General features: G+C 45.8%; 1 protein-coding gene across 6 annotated transcripts in view; it reads left to right on the forward strand.

Annotated features, from left to right (window-relative positions):
- Positions 1-7,021: 7,021 nt before the first annotated feature.
- SCUBE3 (signal peptide, CUB domain and EGF like domain containing 3) overlaps positions 7,022-15,815 on the forward strand; it is a 106,786-nt gene continuing 97,992 nt past the window's right edge. The window contains exon 1 of one of the 6 annotated variants that reach the window (XM_025181014.3): positions 7,022-7,587. In XM_025181014.3, the coding sequence (XP_025036799.3) occupies positions 7,503-7,587 (85 nt within the window). In that variant the 5' untranslated portion in view covers positions 7,022-7,502. The remainder of the gene's footprint in view (positions 7,588-15,815) is intronic. The other 5 variants (XM_025181018.3, XM_006115649.5, XM_025181016.3 and 2 more) reach the window with 5 other exon arrangements.

Consider the following 15,815-nt stretch of genomic DNA (forward strand, 5'->3'; position numbering starts at 1 on the left):
ACATCACACTGACTGTGAGAGCTGTGCGCTCCCTCTGCATCCAATCACAGCGCTGCTAAGGTTCAAGCAGCATCCCGGAAACTCTAGGTACACAAGTGCAATTAGCAAAACTACCCTCACCCTGGGAGATCATCTTGGTTACAACATTCTTGCGCCCCGCTGAGATGGGATACTCACCTGGTGCACTCGCTAACCTAGGTTGCCCATTGCTGTTGTAGAGTGTTGTGAGAATGAATGAATGTTTGTGAGATGCTCCAGTACTGTGGTGATTTGTGGGCAGGATACGTGAGCTCCTGCAGGGATTGCTTTTTCAGGCCATGAGTACGTGCAGAGAGGGACTGACCAGGTATCCCGCTCTTGAGTAAAAAGAGGATTCAGAGAGCCTCATTCTGTGGGGAAGCCCTAAGCAGCATTGGAGAATTGGACCACCCACGTCAAGTCAAGTTTGCAAAGTAGCCTCCACTCTGCCCCTCATTATGTGTCCCCAAAGCATAGGTCGGATATGGTGCTGGCTGCAGCAGCGGGAGCTTTCTCCTGCATCCCTCTCCCCGCCCCCAGCCCTGTCTGGGCATGGCCCATCCCGGAGGCAGGAGGAGTTCAGTCTCCCTGGCCCGTTGGATCATGGCCTCTGTGCAGAGGGGTGGGAATTTGTGGTGTGGCCTCCCGCTAGCCAAGAGTTGGACTGAGACAAGCTCATTTCGCACATGCCCCCGACCGTGGTGTCCACTTCTACACCTCCAAAGTTAGAGGCTCCTTTGGAAATTTGTGTGTGACTCGGCCATCCCATTCCCACTGGAAACCCTGCCCTGGCTGAGACACCGACTCCTGTGCTGGTAGTTGTCACCTGCATCTGCTGAAGATCTAGATCAGAGGGTCAGATTCAACTCTGGTGGAACTCCATTGGGAAGCAGGAATTACTTGGGGGCAGGTTTCTGGCCTGCCTTTTATGCAGGAGGTCACATGAGATGATCATGGTGGTCTCTTGCGGGTTTTGAATCTATAAAACTATGGGTTTGGTCCAGCAAAGCAGCGCTGTTGAACCTAAATTCAGTCCTGAGCATATACTTGCTAATACTTAGTTCTTCATCCCTTGTGCATAGGGCCGTATGGTGTTTTGGCATTTTGATTACATGTGATTCTGTGTACTTAAGGCTGGTTTATGGGTGTTTACACTAGTGCGTAAACCTGTAATTTATAACTTCAATGTATAAATCAACATAGTTAAAGGTCTTGTCTCTAGTGCCTTGAAGTCTGTCTCCAGATTTAGAAGACAGTTGTTTTTTTAAATAGTGTTTAGTTTTCCTCTAGTTACGGCGATAAAAAAGATCGTCTGGTTGGAGAGAGACAAGTTCTGCTCCGAATTACAGCATCTGCAGCTGACATCAGTGAAGAAGCATCATCTGAGTGAGAGAAGAATTTCCATTTTGACTCGGGAGTTTGGGGACAGCGACTTGCGAGACAAATCTGATGTTTACATGACAAACCCACATCTGGAAGGAAAGCTGATGCCATTGCTTCCTTGCAGGTGGTGTGATGTCTTTACCTGAATGCAGGTTTAGCAGCGTACCTAGCAGAGTATTTATAATACATGTAATGCATGAATCACAGCAGAGATGGGGGTCCCATTGTGCTAAGTCCTTCATGAAGATCACCCCTGTTCCAAGTAGGGTTGTAAGCGACTAGTTGACTATCCGATAAGCATAAGTTTATCAGATGAGCAACTAGTCAAGGGACTAGTCAACTCCCTCCCCCCTGCTGCCTCTATCAGAGGCAGCAAGAGGGGGAGCAGGAGCCGGTGCTTGGGGGAACTGGCTTAAAAGCTGGTTCCCCCCAGCATCGTCTCTGTGGGGGGCAGGGAGGTATAGGGACTGGGTGTGAGCCGGGAGTCAGCTGATTTTTGGCTCACACCTAGTCCAAGGATGCTGTGCCTCCGCTTTTTAAATGCATTCAGCGCCTCCTGGCTCTTAATGCATTTAAAAAGCAGAAATGCAGCCGGGGGGGAAGACCAGGTGTGAGCTGATTCCTGGCTCATGCTGGGTCCCCCTCGCTGTGTACCAGCCTTTTAAATGTATTAAGAGCCAGCCAGCTCTTAATACCTTGAAAAGGCAGAGCTGCAGTGGGGTTAGCTCCTGGCCCCGGAACAGTGAACCGCAGCCAATCGGAGCTGCAAGTGGCCATATCTGTGGGTGCGCAGATAAAGTGTCCAGTGGCCTGCTTAGGGATAACCCTGGTGAACCGCATCTGGCCTATGGGCTACTTATTGCCCATCCCTGTATTAGCAGAAAAATAGAACTAGAAGAACAAAAAAAAAACTAGCTGAAAATGATAAAGAGAAGAATAACTCTTGAAGGTTTGAAAAGGAACTAACTTAAATGCCAGAGGATGTTCCAAGTTATGTGATTCTCATCCAGATCCATAGTACTCAATGAGATAGTGTTAATCATGTGCATTGTTCCACTGTGTGTCATAGGCCCAATAGTGGTAAGCATTCAAGGTGATTTGCGTACTATGGAGGCTTATCCTGGAGCAGGAGGAACAGAGTTCTGTCCCCACTGTTGCTGTGAAATTCCAAGTGGCCACGGTGGGCGGCACAGTGACAACTGTGAAATTGCTCAGTAACCACAGATTTGTTAAAGCTGTAAACATCTCCTTTGCGAGTGCAGCCTGGGAAAGAGCCGTCTTCTGCCTTGCCGTGTTGTGTCTGAGTTAGGGCAACTGCACCAGTGCAGACATACTGCACCAGTGCAACAAAGCTCCATAAATTACTAAGCTAAATCACATCTCCAGTTTTGCATGCTGTCTCTATTAGTGGTCTGCACTAGTGCAAATTGATACAAGACTTTAAGTACAAAGTCCTGTTCGCTGCCTCACTCGCACTCTGGCCAGTAAGGGATAACAGAGGAATGCTGGAAAGACAACTGTCTTGAGTTCATCTGCATCCATCCAGCAAGAGAGAACTTGCACCTGGGAGTTGTGTGTTGAGGACAGCTGGCCTAAATGTTCCTATTAGGCAGGGAGATGTGAACACAGCAAGAAGGATACTAGTGCTGCTACCGGAAATGAGCTTTCTTCATCCCTCTTTCCTCTTTGTCTTTTTCTTTCCTGGGAGTGTCTTTCAGCTCTTGCCCGTCTCTCTCTCTCTCTCTTTGGAAAGCGTTGGTTTCTGGGTTTACTGCAGGGACATCTCCACTTGGCATGTGTCCCTGGTTGCATGGCAGTGGTGTCAAGGACTGGTGGATAGGGTGGTGTGAAGAATCTCTTGAGCATGGTGGTTCTCCAGAAAGAGTCTTGATCATGGCTTGGCAGAGAATAGAAGGGTCTTCAAGGATAGAGGGCTTTTCAAAGACATGTGATTTGCAGTCAGTTATCGCTAGCAATTTATACACATGCTGCCGTCTTGCCCAATCCCCAATTTCCAAGATAAACTGCTGATACAACTACTCTGATCGTTGGGGCCCTGATTCTGCAGCAAGGACCCTTGGAGATTGAGTGTGTTCCATAGCTTGCAGGACAGATCTAGTGTCTGCTACAGGGTATAGGATCACTCCCTGCCCTATCACCTGGGAACAGAGGAATTACCAGCCTGGGCCACACAAGGGCTCCATCTAGTCAGGATCCTGGTTCCAACACTGGCCAGCACCAGCTGCTTTAAAGGAAGGGGCAAGAAACCCTAAAGGAAGCAGTGCTGGGGGTAATCTGTTCTCAGGAAATTTCTAACTGACTCTCGGTAGAGAGAGGTCAGCCTGTGACCTGAAGCATGAGGACTTCGATTCCTCCCAACCCCCTTTATTTATTTTTAGAATATATTGTTTTAACTTTGGGTTGCTTTGTTAGCTATCTTAGTGCCTAACGTTTAGCCTTGATTCCGAATGGATAGGCAAGTAGTCAGATTCCTGGCTCTGCCACAGATTTGCTGGCTGACCTTGGGCAAGTTACTTCCTCTCTTTGCACCTCATTATCTGTAAAACGTGGGTGGTGGTGATCACACTGACCTCCTTCATAAAGCGTTTTGAGATCTCCAGATGACACTAGCCGTTATGACTCAGCTCTCGGCCTCAATGGTATCTTCAGGCTGATTGTGCTTGTGTAAAAGATGTCTTCCCTGTTATTGGCCTGGAATGCCGGAATGTTCTGTGTTTAGCTGACCAGCCCTGTTTTGGACAACTCATCCGATTTCAAAAACATTTTGCTTATAAAACGTGCCACAAAGTGTCTCCGCCCTCACACGCTAACTGAGCTGTCCCCAAACCAATGCTATCTATTTCCTGCCAGGTTCCCTTCACTGCATCTCGTGCTCTGTCTCTCCCTCCTGGCAGACAGATACGTGCCTGCTCCTATCCAGTTCAGCAGGCTCTTTCGAGGACATGGCTGCAACTCTTTTGTTTCTTCGGCAAGGGTGGCAAAAACAATCACATTTGCTCTTGTGAGGGTGGCTGCTCCTAGCAGTGTAGTCTAGTGGCAAAGCATTACACTGGGATTTAAGAGATCCAGGTTTTAAGGCTTGGCAGCTCCAAGCATTCAAAAATCATGAGACTGGCTTAAAAATCTGAGTTTTCACAAAATAATGATGTGAGTTCTTTGTATTTAGCTACTAGTTTGGGAGCTTTTTGGCGGGGGGGGGGGGGGTGATATCTCAGAGTTTTTTCTGCAACAAGGAGGTCTAGAAACTTGACCCCAAAGAAAAAAGAGCTGAGATTTTCTCAACATAAACTAACTCCAGGAACTGAAGGTTAAGAAAGACACTAAATATCAAGAGACTCAGGTGAGAACTGCAGCACTGGAGTAACTCCAGTGGACTTCTAGACCTTGCTCTGTTAGAGTATGCCTACACAGCAGGGCAAAAGTCGAATTAAGCAATGCAGCTTCAGCTACGTCAATTGCGTAGCTGAAGTCGAAATAGCTTAATTCAGCTTTTGGAGCTGTCTGCCTTGCAGGAAGTCAAAGGAAGAACATTCCTCCTCCAACTTCCCTTACTCCTTGTGAAATGAGGGTTGCAAAAGTCGGAGTAAGAGGTCTTCCAGCTCACCATTATTTCAAAATAACAGCTTGCTGTGTAGATGTGCTCTTTGTTATTTTGAAATTGCATCAGTTATTCCGGAATAAGACTGCTGTGTAGACGTAACCTTACTGATCTGCTGGGCCACCCTGGGGAGTGTCTTGCTCTCATATGGCTCCTTTTGCCCCTCCCACTTTTTGTCAATGCACCTTTTAGACCACTGCAACAGTTAAGATCAAGAGACCTCTACAGGATTGGCTGTGTCTAGACTGGCAAGTTTTTCCGCAAAATCATCTGCTATTGCGGAAAACCTTGACAGCTGTCTACACTGGCCGCTTGAATTTCCGCAAGAACACTGACGATCTCATGTAAGATCGTCAGTGTTCTTGCGGAAATACCATGCTGCTCCCGTTCGGGCAAAAGCCCTCTTGCGCAAATCATTTGCGCAAGAAGGCCAGTATAGACAGCACAGTGCTGTTTTCCGCAAAAAAGCCCTGATGGCTAAAATGGCGATCGGGGCTTTTTTGTGGAAAAGCACGTCTAGATTGGCCACGGACGCTTTTCCACAAAAAGTGCTTTTGCAGAAAAAGCGTCCTGCAAATCTAGACGCGCTTTTCCGAAAATGCTTTTAACGGAAAACTTTTCCATTAAAAGTATTTCCGGAAAATCATGCCAGTGTAGATGTAGCCGATGGGTTGGGAGCCAGCTGGCTGTTAGCTCAGAGGGTAGAGGCACCTATAATCAGCTCCCTAGGTTCAAATCCACCTTGGTGGTGGTTACATGTGGGTATGTTTATACTTTGGGGTAGGGACCTGCTGTGAGTGTGCAGCGCCCAAGTCACTCATGGAGTCTGTATGGCGTGTATAGACATGTCTGTCATGCAAATAACAGGGAAGGATGGGTGGCAGTGGGAATGCTTGTGAGGAGTTGTTTGTAGGGATAAAGCTCTCTCCACTGACTGTTGCTGAGAATACCTTGTATCTGGGGCAGAGTGTTGCGGCTCAGAGTTTCTATAACACCTTTCCCCTGGGGATCTCAAAGCACTTTACAAGCATGAGCTAATTGTCATCACCTGACCCCTTCCTTCCCCTCCTCTTTAATGAAGTAGTTGCCATTGATGGAGAAACTGGTTGAGAGCTGGTTTGCCTTTATTCATGCAGTGGAGTCTGTGCCTGTCCAGGACCCTAGAGTCCCACTTTGCTGCTCTTAGCACTAGGTAACACTGCCTCCCAAAACCTGGAAACAGAACCCAAGGCTTTTTGTTAACCATGCTTTCCTGGTGATGGGACTAGTCCTAGCTCCCACTCCCCTGTGCTAACTGCTAGCCCAGACTTCTGCCCAGAAAACAGGCTCTTTGGAAGAATTTTGAATGATTCAGAGAGAAAGAAACTTTGGGGCTGAGATGGTTCAAGCCCTTCCCAGTGAAGGGGACAAAACTCATTAGGGTAAGGCAAAGCCTCTCCCCCCCCCCCCCATCTTACAGCTGCTGAAATGTAGCAAAGATTCTAGCTCATTTGCAAACAGATTTTTTTTTTTTTTTTTGCTATTACCAAGTCTTCCTCTCCCTGTCTGCCCCTCCCCTCTAGCCACACAGCAAAAAGAAGAGTGTATTTATCTTTGATCTGGAGTTTCCATTGATCCATTAACATGCTGTCTTGCCTTGAGACCAGGCACCAAGAGGAGTGCTGCGGATCATGGCATCTATAAATTGGTTTCTTTAATTCCCTTTTCTGAACACGCTCTATCCCCCCCACACCCCTCCCCAGCCCCCTTATTCTTCCTGAACATGGCAAAAAGAGGGGGGGGGGGATTGCATAGTGCTTGTTGGGTCTGGAGGTTTGCATGGGAGTCTTGCATTGATCCATTGATTGCACATGGTCTCTTGCCTGACCTCCTTGCTCCCAGGGAAGCTGTCTCCATGGCTACTGGCCCTGCTCCCCCAGTGGTAGACTGTAAATTCCTGCAGGCAGAGCCGAGCCTGGGGATTGGGGGGGGGGGGCGGAATCAAAGAAGGAGTAGCCAAAGCCAAATAGAAAGAAAGGAAGAAAGGGCGTTGCTTGGATGGATCTCTCCTTTCCACTCCCCTTTCTCAGGTCCTGAGCTCTAGACCAAGGCTCCTTGTTTCCCCCCCTTCATTGCTGCTGCTGCTCTCTTGCAAAACTGGAATTGGCTGGGATTATTAAAAAAAAAAAAAAAAAAAAAATCCGAGGCAGCAGCCGGGAGAGCGATCAAGTCCACTTTCTTCCACTGCCCTGGGTCTCCTGCTCTCACTCTGTGCTCGTTACAATCAAGAGCCTCAAGCTGAACCCAGAGCAGTTTTTTCCATCATTTCAGTCTCCTTCCCTCCCCCAGCCTCTCTCACAGCCAGAGGAGCGAACTCCTACTCCCCCCTCCCCTCTTTTTTTTTTTCTTTCTTGCATGTTTAGGCTGTTGTTGAAAAGCATCCGAAAATCCCCCTCCCCAACCATCCCCTACTCTTCTCTCCTCTCCCCCCACACACAGAGCAATGGGGGCTTTGCAGATTGCTGGATTTTGCAGCCTCTTCTTTCTCCTCCACTCTGGAAACACGCTGGCAAATAAAGCCAGTCAAGGTAAGAAGGATCTTCCCTACTCTAAGGTTTACTCGTCGGTCTGCATACAGGCAGCTGGACCTTTTCTTGGGGCTTTTAATTCCGTCTGCAGGCTGAGTACTGAGCAGCATTAACAATAAATGTGTGGAGTTGTTTGCAAGGTTGATCACAAAATTCACCCTCGCTCTCCCTTTTTATTTTTGTATCCCTTTAGTGAATGCTGTGTTCTTAGGGATGGGCTTCGACTCTCTTTGAGAGGAGAGGGTAAAAACATGGGATAGGAAAAGTTTTTGTTGTTGTTTCCTGGCTTGGTTTTGGTTTTAGCCTCAGGATCAGAAAGAGGCAAAAGGTAGCTGTGTTCTTCAGTATCTCCATCTGTAAAATGGGGAGAATCGTGTGGATTGGGGGGGAGAATCGTGTGGATTGGGGGGAGAACTAATTAGCTAATGGCTTTAGCGTTAGCAAGGGACAGAGCTGATGCTGAAAGAGACAAAAAAGAGTTGATGTTGTTAATGATGGAAGGTGTAAAGTGCACATTAGAATTTATTTTTGTGTATATTCATGTTTATTTAACCTTGTAAACATTTAACTACGCCTGTGGTGATGGATGCTAGTGACAAATTTAAGATAGACGATGTATAGTGTTTTGGCTATATATGTATATACTCACACACCCTGTCTTTATCTGCTTCAGGTTTTCTATATCACCGCTTCTATATTTACCCTGAGTTTTTCCATATACACACATTTAGCTTTATGCGTGGTCTATCTGTATTTTTGGGTTTTTATAGCACCTCTATATTTAGATTTTTTTACATACATGCACGCATGGTATGGCTAGCTATATCTTTATTTTTTCTGTAGCACCGTTCTTAGTATGAAACTGGTTTTTCTATACTCTCTTTCTCTCTCTCTCTCTCCCTCTCTCCATGATTTATTAATGTCAGAGCTTTTTCTATACCAGTATCTAAGCACCTATGCACATCCTGAGATTAAATAGTGTGTAGGAGAAATAGAGGGGTCAGTAGGGGACATTTCTAAAGAGCCCGTCTACGCATTAGTGATTATCATATTTCAGCCATGGGTATTGTCCCCTTCATCCCCATCTTCTGCAAAGTTGGAAAGAATTTCAAGGCTATTGTCTTATCTCTTTTAAAGTGTTTTTAAAACAATACAAGATTTGATGGGAGGACTGTCTGGACAAAAGCAAGCGGATATTTTCCAGAACGAAGGGTTAGAAAGAGAACATCCAGCTTAATGTAACGCTTTATGATTTAGGCTCAGAAAGGAATGTTTAGGTTTTTATCCCTGCCTCAAATTATCTTTGGTGTATACATTGCTTTCATTTCTTATCATAATATTTATTTATTAAGGCCTTTTGGTTTCCAGTTCCATTTAAGTCTGGCCCAGAATTGCATTAAAATAGCAAAGTAAAATTCCATCCTGCAGAGACTTGACAGATCCCTTCAGGGGAAGAAAGAGGAGGGGTAGGGAAAGACAAAACCTTGGGCTAGATTCTCAGCTGGTTTAAATCCAGAGATTTACTCCAGTTGATGATCTTTTAATTATAAAAACCTTTCTGATCCAATGAGCTGATAAATGTAATTATTCATGCAACTGTAGATTAGCAGGCAACTCTTATAATTAATTAATTCTGTAGCATACAATAGTAGCTGTTCTCAATGCGGATGTTTCCAGTGAAGGAAGATAGCTGTGAAAAAGTTTGAACTTGAGGGTTAGATCCCTCTATATTGTTGGAAAGATCCTGAACAAATTATATGGAGCAAGGGAGAGACTGACACAGACAGGAAAAAAGTTGAACTTGGAAGGGATGGAGTATAAATTGTATATCACAGAGGAAAATGCATCTTCATTGGGAATCCAGGATCCACTGGTTTTCAGAATGAACAAGTCCCTGTAGGTCTCTGGGAAACCGACATGTAAAAATTAATGTGGTTGAGGTACATTTTATTGGGAGATTTTAAAAAATGATGGGCCAGATTCATGGCTTGTGTAAGTCTATGAAGCTACACTGATTTATGCCAGATCAGAATATGGTCCCATATAAAATACTTCCCCCTTTTTATAGGGCTCTTTAAAAATCTACTAACTGAAGTTTTTATCCTTCTAAATCTATACCCAGGAAGTACTGTCTTGAAAACTGGAGGCAGTTCATCTCCATATTATGAGTTTGCCTGTATTTTAATAAACAATATTAAAATATCTCAGTATTCACATGGCTTGCTGACTTATTCTTAACTTTGAATTATTCCTGGGAAGTTTAGTCTGAAAGAAAGGAACAGATTTAAAACAATCAACCTCCAGGCCTCCCTTAAGTGGAACCAGTGTCTGGAGGAGCTTTGGACCTCTGGTGAACTTGTCAGGTCATTTTAGGCAGGGAATCGCTATAAAACCAAGTAATCTGGCTTTAATTAACAGATAGACATGAGAAGATGTTGGCAAGCCAAAAATTAGGTGGGCCAAATTGCTAGTAAGGTCTGCGTCCTTCCATGAATAAGTTGGTTAAAAGGTATATTTTGGGATGCTTTGGAAGCCAGAACTATTTGGCGAGTCTCCTTTTGTACTGATAAAGAGCTGATAAAGTCACCTATTCTTGTTTATTCCTTTGTCTGTCTGTTAAACCATGTTACAATCTATTTAGGTATAAGAGCATCACAGAAGCCACCTGCTATATTGCTGGGCTTTATGCTTACAAATAAGCTGTGCCTCTTAACTAGTAAGGGTGAAAGGAAATCTTTCCCTGGGAGCAGGCCATCCCATAATTGGTGTCTTGCACCTTCCTCTGAAGCCAGCTTCTCTGAGAGAGAATTCTGAGCTAGAGGCAGACCCCTTGTCTGATCCAGTCTGGCTGTTCCTATGATTCTAGCTTCCCATGCTTCTCCTTTAGATGTTCCCTTAAGTCACTTGCCCTTTGACGCGCAGAGTTCAGAAAGAAAACAAGGCGGGAGACGGGGTGAATTGAGCATCTATCAAAGGATTCTGCTACTAGTCCTTAATATCAGGGTTGCAGACGCTAGTTAGTGCAAAATCTAATACAGACCCTGTGCCAAACGCAGTAAACCAAAACTGCGGTTTAAAGTCTTGTGTGTGTCTGTGTATCCCCGCACGTGCCTGCATGCACACACATGTGTGTAAGAGACAGAATGCATAGCCTAAATAATTGTTAATCTACAAGTAGAAGCATTAATTAGCCTCCTTTCTTAAGTATCTATAAAGACATAATACTTTTCTGGCTCCAGTCGCGCTAGAATGAAAAGATCTCTCCGCCTCCCATAAAAAATCTTCCCTATCTACCCAGAGGCATCAATCTCTATTATTACAAAGATGCTGATTGCAGATGGATTTCTGGTGTAATGGGTTGGGTTCTTTTTTCTAATGGGAGTGCACCTGCAGGGCCCCCAGCATGAGGAATTTTCAAGAATATAATTTATATGATTACAGAGGAAAGCTCCCCTCCCATTTCAGTGTAACCTTTTCCCCCCACTGCCCCTCTTTCCTCCTCACCCTGCTTATGCACTGGAAAAGTCAGTGTATTAGTATTACACTCCCCCTTCCACCACCATGCCAAAATATGAAATGTAAACCTGTAAACATTTCAACATGCAGCAGTTCAAAGCAGAGCTTTGATTGAGGGCATCTAACATGCCTGTACTTAGATTTTTTTTTTTTTAAGTGGATAGGGGAAAAAAAACTTTTTTTTGTAACTGTGAACTGAATTATAAATACCCAGACACCTTGAATCTTCTCGTGCTGAGATGGGTTGCGGTCTCCAAACTGTAGCTGACTTGAATGTATTTATTTTTCAGAAGTCAGACTGTCAGATGCAGAAAGTCAGACTGGAGTAATCTGTTTAGGAAAAAGTATGCATGAATAACTTCACCCTTCACTTTTGAAGTTATAAGTCTCTAGAGGGGCGTTCGGAAAACCTTAGTGATGGTAAAGAAGGTTTGCTCTGTTTCACAATGTGAAACTAGACCCCATGCACCATCCAGGCTGGCTTTTAGTTAAGGCCCTTTCCCTTCTGGAGATCATGTGGTTGTCAGTTTCTAAACACAAAATTAGAGCCCTGCATGGATACAAAATTTGTGTTCCATCTGCATCTGCTTTGGGCTGGGGGTTGGACCTGATGATCTCCTGAGGTCTCTTCCAGCCCTATGATTCCATGATCCGTAAAAATGAGCCGCGGATGTCCACATTGACATCTGTGAATGTGGATACCCATGGATATAAAGCAGATATCTACGGATTTGCAGGGCTCTACAGAAGACATCTAGGTATATATGTCATTTTTTTTAAAGGAAAGTTTGATTAGTTTAACAAGTTATCTATGCAAATAAGGGTGGTTGGGGAGACAAAAACCAAAACAAAGAAAGAAATACATTGCTATTTTCTTAAAGAATTAAAGGCTGTTGCACTTTAGAATAGTTGGATTTAAAATTGGTTTTTTAAACTGGTACAAAATCTTCCAGGTGTAGTCTGAATTGGAAGTACAAGTTTGTTTAGATCAGCACAGCATTTCCAGGGAAGATCAGCTTGAAATGAGTCTGATCTCCTGCCTGTGGGTGTGAAATTGGAGTGAAGGAGTGGACCCCAGTAATGAGTATTGATTCCCATCCTCCCCAGAGCAGAGCAAATTATGTGAAAAATAGCTTGGGGTTGGGGGTGTTGTAACATGTTAAAGAAGCAAACCTTAGGGGGAGAAAGAAGCATGGAAACACTAAAGACATCTACAAAAGAAATAAATGTGGGTCTGGGGTGGCATGTTGAGTCACGGAGCCACAGGCTGATTATGAAAAGCGGTGAGAGCTCGTCAGCACCGCTGTGGAAGAGTCAGCAAGGTGTCATGGTGGAAAAACCTGATGAAAGGCTCAACACTGCCTCCCTAGCTTCACCATTGATTAATGGAGCTCAGTGCCTCTCAGGAGTGGCCCTCGCATGGGTATTATGGGGTACAGCTGACAGCCCACTTGAAAATAAACTGTAAAATCATTGCCTTGTGGAAAATTCATCTCTGTTACATGGAGTTATCAAGCATAATGCTGTCACGGCCATGCTGTAACAAAGAGCACCGTTTGCTCATTTATTGTCATAATTCCCCTCATAGGAACATGCACACGAAAGAAGAGGTGATGTACCATAAAGCTCACATACAGTTCGCTACCCCAATGTTGTCGTTGAATAATCTCTCTGCTTTACATCATGGGGGAGGTACAGAGGAGGAAACCCGGCTAGTGGATAGGTCCTTGGACTAGGCTGCAGGAGACATCGTCTCCCTTTGCTGACCGTAACAGGGACCCTGTTGCAAAGACAATCCCTGACTGATGCTTTGGGGATGAAGGGCCCATGCTAATGCATGGCTCCTTCAAAGTCTTCGTTGTGATGAAGAGAAAGTGGAGCTGCACTGAGATTGGCTGACCATGGTGAATTCATCCCTCCTTCAGTGGCAGAAGCCATGTGGTGATGCAGGGTGGTCAGAGTGGAGCACATGGTAACGTTCCTGCTGGCTTGACCCAGTAAGCAGCCTCCCATTCCTAGTGCGATTGCTAGGAATTCTGCTGTCCTGCTGCAGAAGAGCTTACAGCAAGCCTTTTACTCCTATTCTTGGCTGGTGACTTCAGTGGGTGTGTCTACATGGCCGCTTGGCAGGTACGTCCCTGCATGGGCAGAAAGACAAGCAATGCAGTTGCATGGGTGAGCAAGCCCACCCAACCCCTGAGTCCATCCCCGTGTGGCTAGCCTGGGCCACCATGGTCACACTGCTATTTGTAATTTGGACAGGGTGTACCAACCCCGCACTGAGCCAGCAAATGTTAACCAGGCCTTCCTCTCTGAGAGGGCCCCACCCCACAACCCTGCTGGGTAGGCAGTAGCCCAGGGCAGGGACATGGAGCCTCCCGAGAACTCAGCGTGTTGCAGGAGGATTCCCCGCTGAGCTGACGGTGGGGGAAGCGAGTAGTTAAGTGACTAAATACCTAGTAAACCTACGCTTACTGCTTCGTAATCGCTTACTGCCCACACGAGGAAGCACTGCCAGCTTCAGTGTAGACATACCCTGTGTAGTGACTCCTGATTAATGCAAGAGAAAGGGAAAGATTGTTTGGGCCCAGAGCATCTCTGTGCTCTCACTCCCTTCCTCCAGTGGTGCCATTAGAGATTCTCATGGCTCTTTAATTTTAATGGGAATGGGGAATCTCAGCCTAGCACCACGGGTGCTTTCAAATTGCCGTGGCCCCTTTTGATTGGCATGGCAGGACTTAGGACTCAGGATTCCCGGGTTCTCCTCTTGACTCTGCACTGACTTGCTGTACAGCTATAGGCAAATCAATTCTTTGCCTCTCCATGTTTCCCGTTCCTCTCTCAGTGAAATGGGGATTACACCCATAGCATGGTGGGAAGGGAGAGGGAGCATGAAAGCCAGCGTAGTGCTCTGCGCTAGGAATCATTGCCATGTGTTGGAAATGCACGCAAATTCCTGTTCCATCAGTCAGATTGTCAGAAGAGCTCAGAGCGCTGTGCACTTGTCACTTGACAGTCTGGCCCCACTTCGACACTTGATTCACTGCAAGCAGGGTCTGGCTAGTGTCTGGAAGCCCTGGGGTGATGTCTGAGCAGTGAACTTTGAATCTTTGATGGCACACGTTCATTGCCTGTGGGTGTAGCTTCCCTTCTCTTTTAACTTTGTAACTTTCCCTTCCCCTCCGGCTTCGAGGCTTGCCGGTTTTGGTTGGGGATGTTCCTGGAGATTTCATCAAGGGATGTAATCTTTAATTAAAGATTCACGTTTCATTCCTGACATCCTCTCCCCCTGAAAACAAGACTCTGTAGAGTTGTCCAGTGAAGTGCTGAGCTCTGAGACCTCCTGGTAAACTGTCTGTTGTGCTACAAAGAGACTCAGCCCGCCAGCTGCTTTGGAGATGCCTCCAAAGTACGTCCTGAGCCCGTGAGGCCTGTCTCTGGAGGAAGAAGCCATGTGTTCAGGCTGTTTCATCGTCTTCCAGATGAAGCAGTGTGTTGTCCTGTGACCAGACCTTTTAAGTGCAATACAAATTGCCTTCCTGAGCACCTCTGTGCCCTGGCTGTGCTGCGAGCCAAACAAATGATTAATAAACTGCACCGCAGTGTCTGAGGTGGTTCTTAATACCCTGGTGAAAAGGGCTCCTGAAGTTATAAAACTTTAATTTGGCATTAAGGCTAGAGTGGAAACTGAAGGGGGCTGCCAACAGCTACACACACAAGTGTGCGTGCACACGCACACACAGAAAGGCTGTTAACTTTATTTTTATTCAGTGTATGTATGTTTAGTTTAGAAGAAAAACCTGAAGCTCTTCTAGTGAGATGAAAATTACGGGATTTTTGTTGGTATTGGAATTGTTTTTGCCACCACTCCTTCTTTACAAATTGATTTGGACTTCTAGCCTCGAGATAAAAATGTATGGGGGTGGGAGGTTTTGTTGGGTGTCTTTTTTTTTTTTTTTTTAAAGCTAAACACAAAAAAGAAGAGGGAGAAAGTACCCATAGTCGCACTTTAAAATGAATAAATAAATAGACCTGGTAGCAAGGGATAGCGGGGCCTAGTGGATAGAACACTGGGCAGGGACTTGGGAGACATGTGTTTAGTTCCTGGCTCTGCTACTAGGGTGCTAGGTGGCCAAGGGCAAGTAACATTTCTCTGTGCCTCTGTTTCCCCATCTGTACAAGAAGATAATGATCGTGAACTCTTTTGTAGAAGCGCTTTGAGATCTGGTGATGAAAAGTGGCCACGTAAGAGCTGTGTATTATGTGTATGGACAGCCCCTAGTGCAGTGGAACTCTGGAGGGGCTAGCACCATTGTGGCACAAACAGGGCGGAGGTGAGTCCCCCTGATTAGCGCCTAGGTTCATAGCTGCACCTTTAGGCATGTAGCCTTCTGGGGAGTTGGCAGGGCCAGAAGGGAGAGGGGAATTCACAAAAACCAGATGGAGTAGGAGAGAATAGTCAGCGAATGAATGTGCTGAGGGGAGAGCAGGAAGGGTCAGGGGAAAGGCAACTGTGCCATGGGGCTGAGGGAAATCTCATGCAGTGAGGGGGCTTTGGCTGACAGGCTGGGGCTGACAGCATGAGTAGGAGCTGGACTGTGGCACAAGAGGTGTGTGCAAACGGGGCTGTCCCCCGCCCTGAAATGTTCATATGTATTTTTGCATTTGCCCTGGTGCTTTGAGGCTGTTCACTCCAGAAACTCACATCCTTG

Source organism: Pelodiscus sinensis, chromosome 27 (assembly GCF_052426305.1).
Source record: "Pelodiscus sinensis isolate ZL-2025 chromosome 27, ASM5242630v1, whole genome shotgun sequence".
Lineage (NCBI taxonomy): Eukaryota > Metazoa > Chordata > Testudines > Trionychidae > Pelodiscus > Pelodiscus sinensis.